The sequence below is a fragment of the Diadema setosum genome, chromosome 1, assembly GCF_964275005.1.
Source record: "Diadema setosum chromosome 1, eeDiaSeto1, whole genome shotgun sequence".
In the NCBI taxonomy this organism is placed as follows: Eukaryota; Metazoa; Echinodermata; class Echinoidea; order Diadematoida; family Diadematidae; genus Diadema; species Diadema setosum.
Window position 1 is genome coordinate 39550734 of NC_092685.1, and position 14958 is coordinate 39565691.

A 14958-nucleotide genomic window follows, 5' to 3' on the forward strand; every position below is an offset into this window, starting at 1 on the left:
CATTGTGTAGTAAAGAAAAATTTGTGTGCATTCTCGCAAAATTCATGAAAGTTGTGTATATGATGCACACGCAATCTATGGCTTTACAGCTGAAGTTTCTGTTTCGTCCTATATTAAAAAAAAAAAAAAAAAATGTGGACTGTCATACTTGAAATATCATGATTTTCTGACTGCATAATATTGAGGAATCCTAGCCCAAAGTGCCAAATGGTTTCCTCAGACGATGATTTGATGTTTTATAAACCTGCCTTTTAGTCCCCCTTGTTAAGACTTCATGACATGCGTGCATATTCATCACTTCCAAATGGGTCTAGGGCAATTACCCCCTGGGCAATTACCCCGCACCCTTCCCCTGGCCCTAATCCTAATCCTAATCCTGAACCTAATCCTATCCCTAACTCAAACTCCTAACCCTAACCCTAACCCTAATCTTTACTCTAAGCTTACCACTAACCAGTATTTAGCCGGGGGGGGGGGGGGGGGGGGGGGGGGGGGGGAGGGTAATTGCCCTTTGGGGGTAATTGCCCGGATACGCTTCCAAATACCCAAAGTGCAGACAACATTCCCTGTAGAGAACAATGCTGACTGGCTCATTTGTGACTGGGAACAAAGAATGATCGAGGGGAGACAGACCTGGCAAGGTAGAAAAAAGCTCAGATGACGGCACTCACCTTTGGATGATTTACTGGGTACCGGAAGAGATTGACCTTTCCAAAGTCGTCTCCAGTCGCCAGCAAGGTGCCTGTAGTAGACCGTGCCACAGTGTTCACGTCTGTACCGTCACTCCCCTCGGGCCAGATTCCTGGGGAGCAAAAAGTTGTGCAGCAGTCAATAGAAAATTCCACTCAAATACTTCAGTATATGAAAAACAGTAAGCCATAAACACAAAGAATTACTCATACTAAAATACCACATTTGTACATGGGGGGGGGGGGGAGAAATCCATTGAATAGTATTTGCATCATTGCATTTCATGTTGCCTCTGTTTTTTAAATAGTGAGAGGAGCGATCAGAGTATTGCCAATTCTAAGATGTGTTCCTCATCACCATTCTATCATTACCATCAATATCATTTCTTTTTTTTTTAAATCAAACAAGCTGCCGTAAGGGGAGAACTGAGAATTGGTGACAGCTGTAACATTGAGACCAGTAGCCAAAATCAAGAAGCTTAAGATCACAATCTGTTATAAAGCAGAGACCACATCTGTAAAATGTATTTCTACAATTCACTCCCAGATGTCCCATGAAATATATGGGAGGGTCTATTTCTGCCACATGACATGCACATCCAGCTTTTTTCTAGATATTTTGAGGGTTGCTGAAAGGGATCAATTCTGGATAAATTGTCACTGCATCCAGCATTTGATAACTCTAGGTTCAAATACATTCATTTGTTGAACAAATGAATACGCCAAACTGGTCTATTCTCCCTATTCATGATGAACCCCTGTAAAGGGAGAACCCTTCGTCCAAAAAATTGGTGAGTCTGGTCTCGGTGCAAAACAGGAGCCCACTCACCGCAGACCGGGTAGCCAAGGACGCAGGTGAAGGTGGCCCACTCGATGTCTCTCGTCTCCTTGCTGTTGACGATCTGCTTGCAGGTGGTGGCATCCCAGAAGAGGAGCTCGTAGTCGCCAGAGTTCGACTGCAGCTTGGTGGAGTCACTGGACCAGTCGATGTGGGTCACAAAGCTGGAATGTCCCTGGTAACCACAAGCGCAATGATCGAAAGCAAAATAAAACAGAGCAAGCAATCAACAGTAAAATCTTCAGATATGCAATGATCATCTAAGAACATAGTAACACATACAGATACTTTCAAATGGGAAAACTGGTCTTAAATGTATTTAAAAATTTACTCTTTTGTGTAAAGATTTAAAACCCTATTGATTAGAACCTCATCAATAAAATACAAAAGTGTCTTTACTATAATTTTTTTTTCATCTTCTAGCTGCTTAACTCAGATTTGAATCTTTGAGTGGTTGGCATGAAAAAGAAGAAGAAAAGATTGGATGATCAAACAGTAATTGCTTTAACTACAAACAACTGATTTTAGTTCTCTGTGAGCAAAAAGTGAACTTTGAATCTGCTCTTGAAAAATGGTAGTATATATTGTGTGATAATATTTTTGAAGTGGGATGAATAATGACAGAAAAAAAAAAAAACATCAATATGGCAAGTATTCGAGACCAAATTGTGCTTCTGTGAAAAGCATAGCCATATATGCAATAAAAAGGTTTGGATCAAGTTGCTACAAACAATCTACAAGACTTTCAAACTTCCAGACGAAAAAGGGCAAGAGACCATCTAGCATTTGTGCCCTCACACAGCAGGCCCATATCCCATACACACAAAGAAATCACATGGCAAGAAAGGGGGAGTCCCCCAACTTACAGAGCACTTGCCCAGTTTGGAGTACTTCCTCCCCTCCTCCGACACGGAATAAATATAGATGAAGTTGTCGTGGGATGCCACCGCCAGGTAGTTTCCATCTGAGTGTGAGGAGAGAAAAAGAAAAATGTCACAAGGAATGAAATATTCAAGGGCTGCCAACATTCACTCATCAAAATCAGGGATATTCCAGAGATTTTGGAGGGAGAGGTGTGTGTGCAACATGCAGCTCTACGGGCAAAACTAGTTTCAAATCAAGGAGCTTGTGATATTCCTTTGTCAGGATGCGGAGAAATTTCATTTTTCCTTTCCCTTTTCTACAACCTCCCCACCCCTCCTTGCCCTCAAACTACTCTTCCCTACATTGTTCTCAACCACTTCTTCCCCCCTACATCCTTCTTACCCCTCTCCATTACTCCATACACCTTCCCTACCCCTTTCTCTCCCCCCCCCCCTTTCCACTATTCCTTATACCTTTCCTACCATTTTCTCTCCCTCTCCCCATTACTACCTACACCTTCCTAGCCCTTTCTATCCCCCTCTTTACCACTCCTTATACCTTTCCTACCACTTTCCCTCTCCCTCCCTACCCCTTTATCTCCCCCTCCCCACCACTCCTTACACCTTCCCAACTCCTTTCTCCCTCTCTCCACATTCTTCACACCCTTCACTATTCCTTTTGCTGTCCCTCTTCACCACTCCTCACCCCTTCCCAACCCCTTCCCCTTCCCTTCCTCACCACTCCTTACACCCATCCTACCACTTTCCCTCCTCCTCCCCATTACTCCTTACTCACTCCATACCACTTTGCCCTTCCCCATCCAACCACTCCTCACACCCTCCCTACCCCTTTCTCTCCCCCTCCCCACCACTCCCTTAACCCTAATCAGGCCCCCCCCCCTCGACGTTTCGCGTAATATCTTCGCAATGTGATAAGCTCCCGCCGCGATGTTTCATGACTTTCTTCTTTCAAGTATCACGCAACTTTTGAGCCCCAAATTGTTGCGCCCGCGCATACCGTTTTGACGCGACGCCCGTTCGAAAAAAATTTGTCAACCCCAAAATTGCTCCAAAACGTGATTTTGTGTACAAATCCAATGCAAATTGTGTTTTTTCAATTAATTCACATAAAAATTCATATCTTCACTTAGAATGGCCGAAATTAATTCATTTTAGCATAATAATGCTTTGAAAAATGTCTGTGACAAATTTTGGCCAAAAAACAAACAAAAACAAAAGGTCAAAAAACAGAGAAATACATAAGAAATTCAAAAAACAATAAAATACATAAGAAATTAATTTCGATACAGATTTTTTTTTATCCTATGTCTCAGAAGAATGATACAAGAAACATTTTTAAAAAGAAATTAGCTTAATTGGAGCATTAATAAGTGATTTAGAGCCCAAAACTGATTTTATGCATAAATTACTATAAATAATTAATATAAAATATAAGAAAAATTTTTTTGGAGAAAGCAACCATACATTTTGATAGAATACGTCGCGGGCGTCGCGTGTGCCGATTTTCGGCGCAATCGCGCGTTCCATAGGCGAGATCTGAAGGGGGGGGGGGGGGCGGAATCCGCCGCCCCCCAGATATAGCATAGCCAAAAAAGCCCAGCCTGATTAGGGTTAACACCTTCCTAACCCCTTTCTCTCCCCCTCAGCATCACACTCCTTACACTCATCCATACCCCTTTACTTCCCTCATCCAACCACTCCTTACACCCTATACCCATCCTACCACATTCCCTCCTCCTCCTCCCCATTACTCCTTACCCATTCCATACCCCTTTCCCTTCCCCTTCACACCACTCCTCACACCCTCTCCACCCTTATCTTTCCCCCTCCCCACCACTCCTCACATCCTCCCTACCTGGAGAGTATCTGATGATGTCGTGCTGCTCCTTTCCATCAGTGTGGACAGTGATCAGTTCCTGGCTCTGGACGTCCAGGGCCACCCATCTACCGCTGGTCATGCCGATGGCCACTACGTTGCCTGACGGGTGGAACCCAGCGGACTGGCAAGACTCCTACAGGACAAGAGTATGTAAGAAGAACAGACCTGGTCACACCATATGAAACTATGCATAGCTTCACGATCTGGTACTCTGCTTCATCTAGTTTGGACAGTGTGACAGCACACTTCTCAAGAATTACCAGCGAAATTTATCGTGAAACAACCTGCGTGCACTTGGCAAGTTTCTCACTTCTTGCAAAACTACACATTGTTTTTGTAGTGTGACCTCGCATGGCTAAAAATTGCTGTTAATGTTGCATTAGAAAGAGTAAAAATTCATTGAGACTTCTACTGTTCAAGTATATTTCATTGTTCTGGCTGTAAAATTTCCCTAGCCCTCTTATCTCTTAATCATTAGATTAATCACTGAATATTTGATTGGCAGTACTTTAGAAGATTAACGTTCCTGCGTCACTTTAATACCAACACTTAGTTTTTGTCATTTCTATTCAAATTAAGATTATTCAAATGCTCATATTTCACTTAAGGAAATCAAACTACCATAGTTTTTATTTCTTTTTCTATCTATTTTAGACTCTCAGATCAAACTGAATCCAAGCAAAAACCAAACAAAACTGACCTCACTTCACTTCTATATAATAACATATTGACATAAATGATGAAGTTTAGATAGGTAAGGTATATATTAGATTTGATGACTTCCTATACCAGGAATAATCCACACAAAGCTTGAGTTACAAATAAGCATGTAAGTAATCACATAAATAAGAAAAAAACAAGTTAGCAAACAAATACAAAACTCACAATCATCTTTATAATAAACTAAAAACAAAGATAGCACATGGGCAATCTCTCTCAAAGAAACTGAATAGTGGCATACCTCCATGGTCTTGCTCCAGATGGGCTTGTGCTGCTCAAAGTCCCAGAGGAAGACATTCTTGTCGTAGGCACAGGTGAGGAAGAGGGCCTGAGAGGGGTGCAGGGCCAACCCCCACAGCTCCTCTGTGTGGGCCTGGTGGAAGGGAGAAATCAAGACACTATCAATCATACAGACACATAAAGACATGGCTTCATCATTGCTGTCAAAAGTGATTTTTTTTTTTTGGGTGGTGTGGAAATTTTCACAGTTTGCGCAACAAGAAACTAGTATAAAAATAAAAGCAAATTTTGAGCTTGTTACACGGTAACACTATTTGTGACCTGCGACAACGGTTTCAGGCAAAAGTCGGGCATTTTGAAAATTCATTTTTTCACTGAATCACATTGCCCATTTCCTAAGCTTTGCATTGACATAAAACACTTGTATTCTTCGGCACCATAAGTGGGCATGGAAAGCGAAATAAAATGCACTTTTTAAGTTGTTAGCCTGACAAGATTGCGAGAAAACGGGCTTTGAAGATTCACCTCTTTCTCAAAGACAATGTCCGAGCGGCGATGCGAGGCGAGGATCACCCATCCGTACGATGGTGCCAATCGATGTTAAGCTCCGCCTCTAGCAACCATATCGCCTTCTGATTGGCTCACTGAGAGAGTCAAATTTCCCGGGTACCCTTCCTAGGAGCTCAGCGTATGGAGCCGAAAAACAATGCGTTTCCCTCGGGCTTGTTTTTTACCAGTACGTCTTTCAAGATGGCGGATACGATAATTGCACGTATAGTGCACATGTGTATGGTACACGCATTACGCAATGGCATCCACACGCCATGACCATGTGCATGTAATAGGAGCGGGTGGCGAATCCACACATTTACAAATCGCGTTTTCATTGTTGTTGATTTGACTTTATCATTGGCGAACCTTTTGAAGGCAGAAAAATACCAGTGCTGGCAAGGGTCACGCTTCCTGTTTGTTTTGCTTTTACAAGCCGTGCATATGTTGCCTTGTTCGGTGGTGATTATGAAAACAAACGACTCGTTAGTTTGGTGCGATCTTGATGTGTAGTATTTGAATATAACTGGTTACATGTGACCTCTCCCTTCCTCTCATCTACCTTCCCTTGAGTCAGTCTGCTGTCATAATTTTTACTACATGTACAAGTAGACTATTTTTTTTTTCTTTTCACACGATTATGTCGTGCTACATGATTTTTGTTTCACTTCCGTCGAACACTGCGGTAGAATAGTTTGGATATAAAGCCAAACGAAGAGCACGCACTACAAAGCGAGCATATAAACCACTATAGCAAGAACAATGGAGCATGTAATCATGCACGCGTGGAGAAAGCATTCCCAAAACGCTGCAACTGGTGTCTCCGAAAGCCGAATTACGTAAATGTGTGCGACGCACCAGCCAATCGCATGCGAGACCCTGCGCTGTAGCAACGCTGGGGATATTGGCGCGGCGTTCGAAAGAAGCTCGAAACTGACGAGTGCGATCCAACATAGGGTGCTTAAAATTCCATTTTCGATAGGAAAAACATAGTCTTATGCTTTGAAATTTGGTGTAGATGTAGAAAACATATCAAAGATTCGATTTCTGCAAAAAACCCAAATCGACAAAAATAATGGTAAAGATCTTTGTACCCCGCCTAGGAGGGAATTTGCTCCTGCGACTTTTGCCTGAAACCGTTGTCGTGGGTCACATTTGATCTTTTCATACTGCAAAATTAAAAGCATGCAAAATTCGTCTCATCCACGTGAATGTGAAAAATTAATGAGAAAATTTATGTTTCTACAGTAGTCTTGAGTAGAGTTACAGATTTCTCTCATCCATTTAATACACATCCTTGATCTGACATCACATTTGAACATTGCACAAAGAAAGATTCTCACTGTTAATAACTGCCAGAAGGCAGTATCTGCTTCTGACAACATAAGGGGGCCTTAAATGTGATTGCTTTCAAACACCTGTGTCCTCTTAGAATGATTTTGCGCTAGTGCTGAACACCTTTTGATACACACAAGTTTCATATCCACCTCATGATTTCCAAGTCCTCAAAATGGCATGATATACAATGGCTCCCCTTCAACATCAAACTTCACATTTGAAAGCCATAGAGGAAGAAAATTTTTAACGAATGTTACAGCATCTGAACCGTATCTTTTGAGATATGACTCTGACCAGCGTAGTTCATCCAAAATTGTAATTTCCAGTATTGAAGCCCTCCATGAAGATGAGTTGTTCATACAGGTTTACTTTGTTTTTGTTTTTGTTTTTGTTTTCTTTTTCCCCAAATAGAGCTTGTGTACTACCTGGACCAGTGTCTGGAACTCTCCTTCCATATCGCCGGTGAGCAGAGCATTCCTCGTGGTTCCTACAAAGAAGCCCTCACCTTTGCCCTTGCACAGGGTCCTCACCGGTCCCGTCGTTTCTGGGATCTACAAATCAATGGTTAGAGAGAGATACAGAAACTCTGGAACATGACCAGGACTTCAAAGCTTGGAGATGATCGGCTTTAAGAAAGATCACTTTCCCTTTGTGCTCTCTCAAGGGACCTCTCTTCCACTCTTTATTTCTCTTTCTCTTGAAAACTCTATGGCAACCACTAGGGTTATGAATGAATACTCCTGGGGCCTGTTGCATAAAACGTTTATCCTGAGAAAAACTATGGTAAGAACTGAAAACTTGGGTTGGTATGATACTGCCATTGTCCTCTTAACACAGGAAAAATTCTGTTAAAAATCAACCCAATTTTTTGTCAGGTAAAAAGTTTTATGCAACAGACTCCTGATGGTAAATCTGGCATCTCGGCACCACACACTATAAGTGCATTATGCACAGTCAAAGCATTTCATACTTCTCATGAACAAAGGTATGATGAACACGTCTAGGATTACACATGCATATGAAACATGGAATTTACATGAAGAATCTTTCTCAATATTGGTCTTCCACTTTAATATAAACAATACTACTTTATTTGCAATCAGCTTTCGACTTGAGAGAGAGATTGGGAACTTTCATAGTGTAAAAAAATGTTGCCACCTTGAAGATTAGCTAATAGATAAGCGATTTCTTTGACTGAAACAAACAATTGTACAATACAAATCAAATCCAAAATAGGAGATTTATTCTTTTACTCTACCTCATGGAATACAAACAATTAACACTAAATACAAAATAAAAAGAAATTGAGCAACACTACATAAATGTAGCTTCTGGGAATTTCTGGGTCAAAGGTGAGCTGTCTGACCTGGGTGGTTGACTGGCTCTTGTAGTCTGAATCCCACAGCACGATCTTCCTGTCTTTCCCGCCTCCAGACAGGAACGAGCCGTCGTTGAACACGCAGAGCGAGAAAATGCCGCCCTCGTGGGCTCCAAGAATGGCCTGGCTGATGCGGGTGTTCCCTACCAACAGAGCAACAAAAAAAAAAAAAGAAAAAAAAAGAAAACAACGATAAAAACATGGAGTAAATTGAGACAGGAATTAAATATCAATGCTGCTGAAGTTTCAAAGCATTTTCCATACATCGACTCTTACCAGATATTGAACAGTAGTGTTCCTTTACATGCAGTGTAAACATCAGAGTTCAATTACAAAATGGAGTGATGATACAGTCTTAACAAAATATATGTATTTTTTTTTTTCATAAAAAGAATCCTCCTTGTCATGAAGAAAAATCCTTCACATGAAACTTCTCACCTTCAGCTTGTGGGAGAAACTGGCAAGCTTTCTCCACAATTAAGATAAACACTACGTTTTTAGCTGTAATAAATGCAAACCACGATTAATAAACAATGAATTAATAAAACCCAATATACAACTGAAAATGAAAACACAATATAATCTAAGAGGCAAAACAGAATTACATTACAAACAAATTTTTGGAATTCCTGACATGCTGGGAAAAAGCTTATGGCATGAAACTTATTCATCTTAGATATGAAATATCGATATAACAATCTCCGATTAGAAAATCAACACAAAACTTGCAATGGAAATTAAGCCTACACTCTGAGTCTGTCTTTAGAGCTGTCATGTCTGGCAGCCTGAAAATCAAAAGTTAATGTTTGACTAATATTTGACTAATGTTTGACTAATGTTTGACTCACCTTTGCCCCAAATGTAGATGTTTCCGTTGGAGTCTCCAGTGATGGCATCACCGTTGGGAGCAAAGGCTAAACTCAGCATGAACTTTGGCTTGTCGTATTTCTGCAAATGCATGTCGTGGAAGAGAAAACAACATCGACTGAAAATGCTGACACATAAATTTCCTTTAGCATGTGCACACAGGCTTCCTCTTGGGATGAGATAAGTGTCATATGTGAATGAACACTTTAAACAAATAAAATGTGGTTCAAATTTGCTGAAGAATCTCTATTTGACTTACATGACGTTACACAAGGTTGGGACGGAGCAAAAACATAACATAACTTACACCATCACTATCACAATATCAGATATTATTCTTGTATCATTTTTTTTTTTTTTTGTTAAAACAACAAAAATGAGTATAAAGCATAGCTGCAGTAACAAATTCCTGAAATTCACTGCATCAAATTTAAAGGACAAGTTCACCTTCATAGACATGTGGATTGAGTGAATGCAGCAATATTAGTAGAACACATCAGTGAGAGTATGAGGAAAATCGGACAATCCGTTCAAGAGTTATGAAGTTTTGAAGTTTCTGCTCAGTCACAGCTGGATGAAAAGACTACTATAGCTTGTGATGTCACATGAGTACAACGATACAAAGAAAGAATAAAGAAAATTCAACATATTTCCATTTTTCTAGCATAACTAAAGAACACTTGACTTCTCTCTTTCAGAAGGCAGGGGGAATAATATCACCCTTGACATACGTCAGTAACAAGTCGAAAACATGTGCACTCTATTAAAAAAGCAAAGTTTTGTGAAATTCTCTTGTTACTTTCCTTATATCGTTGTACGCATGCGACATCATACACTGTAGTGGTCTTCTCATCCAGAAGTGACTGCGCAGATACTTAAAGAATTCATAACTTTTGAACGGATTGTCCGATTTTCCTCAAACTTGCAATGATGTGTTCTACTAATATTGCTGCATTCACTCAATCCGTATGTTTATGAAGGTGGACTTGTCCTTTAAAGAGAACTTCCACCAAAATGAATATTTGTAGTGTCAAGGATGTCAAATACCCAAAAAAAGAAAGGACACTATAATGTCAGAGGAGTGACATTTAAAGAAGAATGCATAAATGTACTATCAACATACAAGATACCAAATACACACACATATCTATAACCTAAGAAAAACAAAGGGGACATATTAAAGCAATAGACAGAAATGCTTGCCTTCATCTACACGAGGACAATACAGAATACAATTCTTTTTTTTTTTCTTGTTTGCAAACAGGAAAGGAATGTATAATATATCTCTCTACCACTGATTATCCTTGGCACATGTTCGAGCATGACTTGGCAAATACAAAGCTGGAAAAAAAAACTAACAACAAAAGTATGAATTCCTCTGGCATGACCAGAGAGGCATCCCACTGAAAGGTTGGCAAACCCATGAGGCGTGGCCACCCACCACTTGTGATATCGTGTTTGCACAGTAGAGTTGCATGACACGATAGAAAGATGGGCCGAGCTGTTTTCCTATTACTAAAGGGCTAAAGGGGCGTGAGCGAGGAAGTAGAAAGCATGGGAGACAGAAATGGTATATGTGTGGGGGTGCTGGGTTTGGGCTGTGGAAGAAATACCGGTATGAGTTTGCTGCCTATTTTGTTTTTCTTTTTTGTGTGTGTTCCTGCTTTAATGTACCATGATCAAAGAATGTAGGCCCCATCTTGCATGTTTTGTTTTTGTTTAATCTTTTGGCATATTTTTTAAATGCTGCCTGTAATTTACTACCAATTTTATTTTGGGCAACATTTGCCCCATATATTCCTCCACATCAAATAAACTGGTCACAAAGTACTGGTTTTCTATCAAATTAGTTTCAGCATTTCTGCAAATCGATTGTCTGATTGCCATACCAGAGCCTTTTATCATCTTAGCATCCACATTCATTTTATTCCTGGCACATGACACATTCCCTGTGTATAAATTAAAATTATTCGAATAATTCAAATTCAAATGACCCACTCAAGTCTGTGCATCATATGTGGGCTTGCACTCTTCACAAAGTAGATTTTGAAGAATATGAATGCACAAATACAACTGCGTAATAATTATAAAGTACCCAGCAACAAATAAAAGCTCTCTGAAAGTGAAACTTCCGATTTAATAGACATTTCCTGTACAAGCTTGGTGGGGCCTTGCCAAAATGTTCCTTTGAAGGACAATTCTGGGGCAGAAATGAATTGATTTTTATTCATTTGTCAAAGATTTGCAAGCATAATGCAATGAAAAATTTATCAAAATCTGATTAGAATTCAGTTATGAAATGTTACAGATTAGCTAATTCTTATTCAGATTACTTGGATGCTCCAGCAAAAACCTTCTAAACCAAGATCCCATCAATGACATCATTTGTCAATCATTGCTAAAGTACTAATATGATTTATAACAAGACACTGGAATGCAGACTTCCATATACTGTGCATATAACTTGCATGTTTCCTTGTTACTACTACTGAAATATGATTAACAAAAGACATTGCCAACATTGCATAGCATAGTTCCATTAATAACTGGTCCAGAATTGTCCTCTGAGCAAGTGGAAAGAAGTGCTTTAGTTGGGGTCAACGTCGCCGATGCTGCGGTTATTACCTCAAAGATTCCAGACTTCTTCACCAGCTTGCCCGTGCTGAAGTTCCAGAAGTGGATGTGCCCCTTGCCCAGGGTGATGACCTGCTCTTCGATGTTGGGGTGGAACTCGCAGGCCAGCACGGGATCCTGGGAACTCTGCAGAAGGGCATTGTGGGTAATATATGACACAGCATTCATTAATAGCACATTGTATCTTTGCACATTACATGCTGACATCCCGACACAATTTCAGCAGACATGATAATAATGGCTTCTCTATGAACCTCCTCCCTTGCTATATATGATTATTGTAACGACAATTTCCACGATATCATAACCCTATAGCAATTTATTTTAGTCAACATATGATGGCACAGAATTGTCTTTAGATCTCCCCTGTATGGACTTAATCATTCCAATGAAAATAGGAATTGGGGATTCATATGAAATAGTAAGTGTGGAGGAAATTTAAAAACAAGTCTTTATCAATGTCCACACCACTTGCTTCATTTAAAAGGTTGTGACTGCACTGCATTTGTGATTCCATTGGTAGTCAACACTACATCTTGGGTCTCTTGTTTTAGTTTTGTTTTGTTTTGGTTTGGTTTTTTACACACGAATGTATCTTCTGGTAAACTTTATACGATGTATCCCTTATACAGACAGAGTGTGCCATACATGAAAGGGCTAGTCTCATTCCTTCAAGGAATCACATACCTTTACATCGCTCAGTTTCTTCTCTTTCTTCCAGTCCCAGAGTGAGAGCACATGTTCATTAGATTCATCCACAGCAGCAAGGTGGAGTCCAACATTCTGTAAAATCACAGTCAAGGCATCAAGGAATAAAAAAAGACACAAGATGAAACAATAGCACAATAATGTGCTTATTGTGTACAACGCTTCAGCAGTCTACAAGTTTAGCAAAGCAAAGTAGTCTATGTTGAAGAATCACACAAATTCAAAAGGGAACTAAAATCACAAGTAGGGAGGAATTATCACGTACAGAAAAACATGTCGCGTAAAGTCTGAATGACTATTGTGACGATTATGGGCTGCCAACACTTTCGTATTGCAATCAGGAAGGATCTAATGAATGATTATGGAGATACAATGTACTTGTGCATACATATATTTTGCTAAACATGTCAACATTCCCAAATCTGTGAAGCTCTCATATTTTATTGACAAGTCATGAAGAAATTTAGAATATTTCAGAAAGCCCCTGGAGAATGAGGAGGACTTGGCATGTTACACAGATCTTCCCTCTACTTATTCCCTTTTAATACCAGTAATAAAAAAAAAAAAAAAAAAAAAAAGAACAAAACTTTTCTTTTGGGGGCATCCTGCCAATGTCTATTGTGGCAGCCTTTGTGAAAATTCATGCTCAACAAGCTAGCTCTGCCAAACTAACAGCACCGTTCCACCATTTACTCTACACTCTCTCATACCACTTTACCCCACTCTCCTATAGTTATGACAGTACAGTGTTCTGTTCTCTGCGATGCGATTGGACAATGCAGTGTATGCACCCTGATACACTCAAACAGGCACTAAATTTGACTGCAGTGCAACGTTGTGGGCAGAGAAATGTATCATAGCAGAACACAGCAAATCCTTACTGTTGTGGCCTTGAGTGATCACACTCCACAAATGACAACAGCACGCCTTGGCAATTTCCCAACTGTAATTGGGTTTACGATCAAGTTAAAGTTCCACAAGAATATTTCCACACTTTTCAATTTGTTTCTTTCTTCTTCTTTTTTCAGAAATGCAGCTTTGCTCTAATCAGACATACCTGTGGGCTTAAGAGAGAGTGAAGTGTTTCTGTATTTGCTGTTTGGTGGGGTTTCTTTTGTTGTTTCCATGGTTTAATTTTGAACAAACAAACAAACACATATTCGGTGGAACTTCTTATGATCAAGTAGCTTCTTCTAATGCCTTTAATGTGAGGGGAAATCCTCTTTGACAGTAACCGACTGTTGCTAGGTGCCTTCCTCGCAAGTTGCCATTTCAAAGTTCCCATTAGACCCCATCTCTAACAGACTTCCCATAATGCTTTGCAAGTGAGCTACTTTCCCAATGACAAATCTGTGTACACCACCGAAGGAATTCTATCACTTCTTACCTATCTAAACCTTCAACGAACAGAAACATGGAACAGTATGCCTCTTTTTTTTTTTTTTCAGAGGCCTGCGAGAGAAAAAGCAAGTAAGTGTATCCTGTAAAAGCTGTTATTTTTGTGACGGTTTAATTTTCAAGAATTTTGCAAAGTACTGTTTGGCCATGAAATTAACAACACATGAAAATGCACAGGCCACAGTGTACTTATAATAGCCTTGATGTCAAATCACAAGAACAAATCTTGTGAAAATGCCTGTGACCTCCTCATTCATGAAAATATCTGTACGCAAAAATAACAGCTTTTATGGTATTCTGCTGCACTTTTTGACAGGTGGCATCTGATTTCTTACCAGCTTGGAGAAGCTGAGACTACACACGGCCCTGTCGAAGAAGCCCAGGCCCAAGACATGCATGGTCTCCAGGGTAACAGAGTTCCAGATTCTCACATGAGGCTGCAAGGACAACATTAAAAACAAAACAAAGAGACAAATACACTTATTTTGTTATCTTTGATCCTACATTTATGGAAGACAACGAACCCTTCCCCTATCCTCCTTTACAAGATCATCCAATTCTCCTGATACTGTACAGAGAATAATCAAAATATTTACCTTACAAACACATTTTATAAGCTATCAAGTCTGTTGCAGTGTTATCATGTCCATTCTAGTGGTCATGATAATATCATTTGCCAACTAATGATACTTAAATTTGTTTTCATAAATCATTGTTAATGACCACTATGTAATCAAGCAAAAAGTTCCATTAGAGGCCCACAAGAGACTACATAATTGTAACATGACAAACAATTGGAATAAACTGAACAGTGTCTTCCGTAATAAAATTACAGG

At 39.9% G+C, this 14958-nt stretch overlaps 1 protein-coding gene across 1 annotated transcript in view; it reads right to left on the bottom strand.

Moving 5' to 3' along the window:
- LOC140236033 (77 kDa echinoderm microtubule-associated protein-like) overlaps window positions 1-14958 on the bottom strand; it is a 111895-nt gene that overhangs the window by 2548 nt on the left and 94389 nt on the right. The window contains exons 12-22 of the mRNA XM_072316011.1: window positions 14458-14559; window positions 12704-12799; window positions 12008-12142; window positions 9364-9463; window positions 8504-8658; window positions 7563-7688; window positions 5252-5383; window positions 4267-4423; window positions 2394-2491; window positions 1519-1702; window positions 672-802 (exon numbers count right to left, since the gene is read on the bottom strand). Coding sequence (XP_072172112.1) covers window positions 672-802; window positions 1519-1702; window positions 2394-2491; window positions 4267-4423; window positions 5252-5383; window positions 7563-7688; window positions 8504-8658; window positions 9364-9463; window positions 12008-12142; window positions 12704-12799; window positions 14458-14559 — 1416 coding nt within the window. The remainder of the gene's footprint in view (window positions 1-671; window positions 803-1518; window positions 1703-2393; window positions 2492-4266; window positions 4424-5251; window positions 5384-7562; window positions 7689-8503; window positions 8659-9363; window positions 9464-12007; window positions 12143-12703; window positions 12800-14457; window positions 14560-14958) is intronic.